This window comes from Theobroma umbraticum, unplaced genomic scaffold (genome assembly GCF_002168275.2).
Source record: "Theobroma umbraticum cultivar Fairchild unplaced genomic scaffold, ASM216827v3 scaffold_55.0, whole genome shotgun sequence".
Lineage (NCBI taxonomy): Eukaryota > Viridiplantae > Streptophyta > Magnoliopsida > Malvales > Malvaceae > Theobroma > Theobroma umbraticum.
This window is the reverse complement of record NW_018397270.1, coordinates 3,711,018-3,715,842: the sequence shown is the minus strand read 5'-3', so window position 1 is coordinate 3,715,842 and position 4,825 is coordinate 3,711,018. Positions and strand designations below refer to the sequence as shown.

Below are 4,825 nucleotides of genomic sequence, written 5' to 3'. Positions count from 1 at the left end.
CAACTCAAGAGTTGAAGGAATAAACCGAATCATCCCACCACAACCAGAGTTGAATCTTCGTGTACATCAAAAACAATTGCAATTTGCAAGAGTATTTAAGTTAAAAGTGCCAATATTCAAATTATTTCAAAGCACAATTTTGCAACAACTTCCAATCATTTTCAAGCAAAGTCCCCGTTTAACTGCACCAATTGAAGCCTAGCCAGTGGAATTACCGCACTAGGACTAGTAGTGATTGCTGCATATATATATACACATTAACTTCTACTGTTCCTTCCACATGGGCTGGTGGTTTCCAGGTAGTAGCCTCGTCGGTCCTCCATCATCAGGCCAATTGTATACTCTCTCCGTTCCATTAATTTTGATATCTCTTTTGCTGTGTAAAGATCTTCTATTGCAGTTCAAATCCAATAACTAGGTGCAGCCAGTGCATTCTTTATTCGAGCCAACAATATAATTAGGCACAGGTATGGGCCGACATGTTGGAGGAGTGGTGTCACATGACACCGCTCCTTTCTTAAAATGTTTTAATTTTTATTCGATTTATCTAGGACGTAAGATAGTTAATATACTAATAAACTTATTTTTTTTTTTACAATTTTATAAAGAGTTGGGTCAAAAATTCCAAATAAAAATGATTTATCAAAAAATAATTTATGTATTAATATTTAAACACTAGAGGAAAAGAAAAAAATTTTCTTCTAAAATTTAAGATTTTTATTAAAAATGTCAAAACCTAAACTACTCTACCTATCTAAAAATTCAAGTCTTTTCCCTTCTCGATCCTTCGCTGTGTTTATCACTTTCAAAACAATTTATCTAAGCTTTAATTGTAAGTAATTTTCAATCTAAATTAAATTTTTAAATACTTCATGTTTAAATTTTTTTTGATTAGTTTGATAATTTGGGTTCATAATTATAATCTAATTAATAGAAAATAGTATTGCATGTCAAATAATATCTTAAAATTATGAATCTTTTATTTATTTATTTTGTAGATATATCATTTGATTATTTGATTTTTGTATTTAACTTTATGTGGTTTGTGGATGATTGTATTTTATTTTTATCAATGAATAGAAAATTGTAATATTATTAGTTATTGAACTTGATAATTTGCTATATAAGATTATTTTTTATTTAATTTTAATATTTTAATTAATACTAATGAATTGTAACTTTTAACCGGTTTTATAATTTTAGATAAATAAGTAATGAAAAAATATTTTAAAAGAAAAAAAATTATCTCATAAGACTCAAATCCAGAACAATAATAATAAAATTCTACTAATAATGGTATTTAATAATATTCTTTTAAATAAAATCGTGTTGAATTTGATATAAATACTTTCTCAATAAACTTTGAATTGAGAAAAAAAACTTTCTAATGATACTATTCAGAAAAATTCCTTAGTCGGCAGCGTGACCACAGGAGCAGGCCCTGAGAACGATGACCGTACAGACCATCATTTAAAGAAGAAACAGGAAACAATGTTCATACATCAAAACTAATGACTTACTCGGCCGACCTTCTTCACACAAGACCAGCAAAGGCCAATCAAATCGTTTTTGTTTTTTCTCAGCCAATCCTGGTGAGTTCATTAAAATAAAAGGAGTGAAACAAGAAAGTTTTCCCAAAAAAGAAATAGGAAGGAGCAAAGATAAAACTAACACCCTGCGGCTCAACAGATGAAGTGCATCAGATCAGCAAACTGATGCTGAGCAACAGGAAGAACAGCCACCAAACATAAAAAACAAAGGACAATCAAATCACTTCATCACTTGACTCACCAAAACACATTCAGCAGGCAGGCTGGTGGCACGTTGTTCCCCTGTTTAGCATGGTTGTCAGCAACTGAATTGGCCTCTCGAAGTGTGTGAATCACCTTCCAGCTCTCAGTTTTCAACACAGCAAATATCTGCCTTCTCTGTGCTTCTCAGTTTTCGTATTTCTGACAAAAATTATGGATGATGTTGATTCTACTTATGGGGTTACAAAGTGGTCCTTTTCGTTTTTTGGCCGCAGCCAGACAAATTCAGAGTTTCTATGTTAGAAAGCCCTGTATACATTGAATTAATGTGAAAAAAATTGGGTGGCAAGCTTAATTATTAGCATATTCTTAATTATATTGCCTTCTTTATACCAGTACATGTTATGGAATTAATTGACGAGAATCCATAATTTCAACAAGCTATAATTAATTAATGCAAAAAACATCTTTTACGTACTTGAGTTAATATAATCAATCAATCAATTGCAGGCAATGTTCAGTACCCTAGAAGAAGATCTATGGAGAAAACCTCTATCTATCTTTCTAAACTTAACTATATGTCTAAAAGTTTCGTATTTAATTAATTGGATTAATTTCAAATGGAGATTTAAATTCTAATCTTATGAGCTTCTAGTGGCAGGCGAAGTTCATACGGCTAACAAAATGATGGAAAAACCCATCATTTTAATTTGCACCCTCCAATTATATTTTGCCACATCACAACTAAAATTTGGTCCTGGTGCCAGGAAGAAGAGATATCTCCATCATAATTATTCCTTAATCTTATCTCTATTGGATTTTCATTAACTAAAATTTGATATTTTGTTTACTACGGAATTTGTTCGATAACCAAAGAAATTCAATATAGTTTTGATGTGTCAAAATATAATTGATGGGTGCAAAATGATGGGCTTTTCATAATTTTTCTCTATTCATAATGGGCAGAGCATTCATTTCCTTTTCCCTTATTTTTTTTTTTCTCTTTTGTTTTGGCTGACCATACCATGACTCAAAGTACTTATAGAAACCCTTGCAGACATTGAATTGATGTATATAAACCACTTATTAGAATCTTGATCTTCACTGTGAAAATGCAGAGGCACTTGCTTGTTGCTGCTATCGTAGCCACATTGAGCTTGCTAGTTTCAGGTCAGAATAACTACCCTGACTTCTTCTACAAACTCAGTCTCCAATGGCCACCTGCGGTTTGTGCCACTTCCCAGTGCCGGACGCCCATCCCCGGAACTTTTACAATCCATGGTTTATGGCCACAAATTGTTGAAGATGACAGCCCGGTTCCTCCTTATAATCCAACAACTAATAAATGCACCGATGTCACACCTACAGCTCCAGATCAGATTTTGGTAAGCAATTCATTTTAAACATATGTACTATTGATATACTTGATATGTCAACTCGATTAGTCAACATCTACTTTTTTAATTAAGTTACTTCAATTTTTATTGTATATTGATTTGTTTATGCAAAATCATAAGATTTATTACAATCCATCCGGGGCAAATATCCTGAAATCGTATGTGGCAAAGTTAAAAACACTGGCACACTCCTATTGAATGAGATCCGCATATGCTTTGAAAGGGTAAACCCACCTTCCGTCCTTCGAGACTGTCCCAGGAGATATTCGAATAGATGTTCGAATGGCAATGACCAAGTACAATTTTCTCCACTTACTTGTAGGGTGTGAGAATTATAAAATATGTAGTGAATGGCGGGGTGGAATTAGTAAAGAATAAACGTGGCAAGCTATATATGTACTTGCTTTATTAAATAATAGTGTAATGAATAAATGCTCTTCTTATCTAGAGGAGAGTTACCTTTTCTTGTATCATTTGCTAATATCAGTTACTTAAGAACTACCATCCAATTATTTCTATCTCTTTTCTCTATGTATCTCCCATCATTCTTGCAATAATCATATCTTACTCTTACTACTAGTTCTCTTCCCTCACCTTAGTGCTTTCCTTTCACCACACCTCCAGAACTACCATTTTTTATTAATTTATACATTAATTAATAAAAAATTAATTTTATTTTTATCACATTTTATTATTTTATTATTTTATATTATATATGTATAATAAAGTTCTATAAATCAATACTTTTGGGAACATGAAAATTTATTAATTAATCGAGATATTAATTAATCGATAAATTAATAATTTATTAATTTATATATTAATTAATAAAAAATTAGTTTATCAATATATTTTTTATTTTTTTCAAAACATTAAATTTTTTTAAAAGGCATTGATTTTTACCATTTTGCAATCATCAAGTCTCTAGCATGATCTGTAAAATACTTTTCATGACATAAAGAGATGGTAAGGACTTTGAAAATAAGTACAATTACAAAAGTTGACTGCCACTCGAAAATATTTTGACAGCATTGATCATCAACAACCTAGGCACCAACAATGCAGCGCCCTTAGAACAAAAACTGGGCCTATAAGTGAAGAATTCAACCCAAAACCACCCATAATGATCCTACAATAAATTCAAGAAAGTCAAAAAACAACCCCGATATAATCCACTAATCATTCCAAGACCATCGGAACAACCCCAAGATCCCCTGCCTTGAACTAAATATGAAAAACAGAACCCAACAAAACCCAACATCAGAAACAGCTCAAAAGCTGTACCATAAAAAATAGCCAAAAGCCTTAGACAAGTGCAGCCCCGCAACAACACTTTCAGGCATAAAAAATATACCATAGAACCCCTTAGATGAGCTAGCACAAAAAGTAAAACCTCATCCACAAGAAGGCAACAAAATCAAGAAGCTGATGGATAGATCTCCAGGCTCAACTTCCTTTCCAAATTTTGAAAGGCACACAGCAAAAAGCTTTCCTTTATCTCATTAGAGAGCCCTCCCAAATCCCGGTATCCACTCATCTAGAATTTCCAATGATCACACATGAAAACTAATAAGCTCCAAAACATTTAACTTAATACATATATTGTTAGTGTAAGCCCTGCAAGTCAATCGGTTTTGTGCTTATAAAATACTATATTAATTAGTCATATTTCATGTT

General features: G+C 32.1%; 1 protein-coding gene across 1 annotated transcript; it reads left to right on the top strand.

The window, feature by feature from the left end:
• The first annotated feature begins 2,863 nt into the window (after positions 1–2,863).
• On the top strand, positions 2,864–3,477 carry LOC149526550 (uncharacterized). Its single transcript, XM_089785295.1, has 2 exons — positions 2,864–3,140; positions 3,269–3,477. Exons 1-2 carry the CDS (start codon positions 2,864–2,866, stop codon positions 3,475–3,477), a joined length of 486 nt encoding a protein of 161 aa, XP_089641421.1.
• The last annotated feature ends 1,348 nt before the right edge of the window (positions 3,478–4,825 follow it).

Bases quoted from the DNA above. Each gene is read 5' to 3' on its own strand.
- LOC149526550 (XM_089785295.1), top strand. From the start codon at position 2,864: ATGCAGAGGCACTTGCTTGTTGCTGCTATCGTAGCCACATTGAGCTTG. The intron at 3,141-3,268 runs GCAATTCATTTT...CAAAATCATAAG, and splicing joins TCCAGATCAGATTTTGGTAA to ATTTATTACAATCCATCCGG.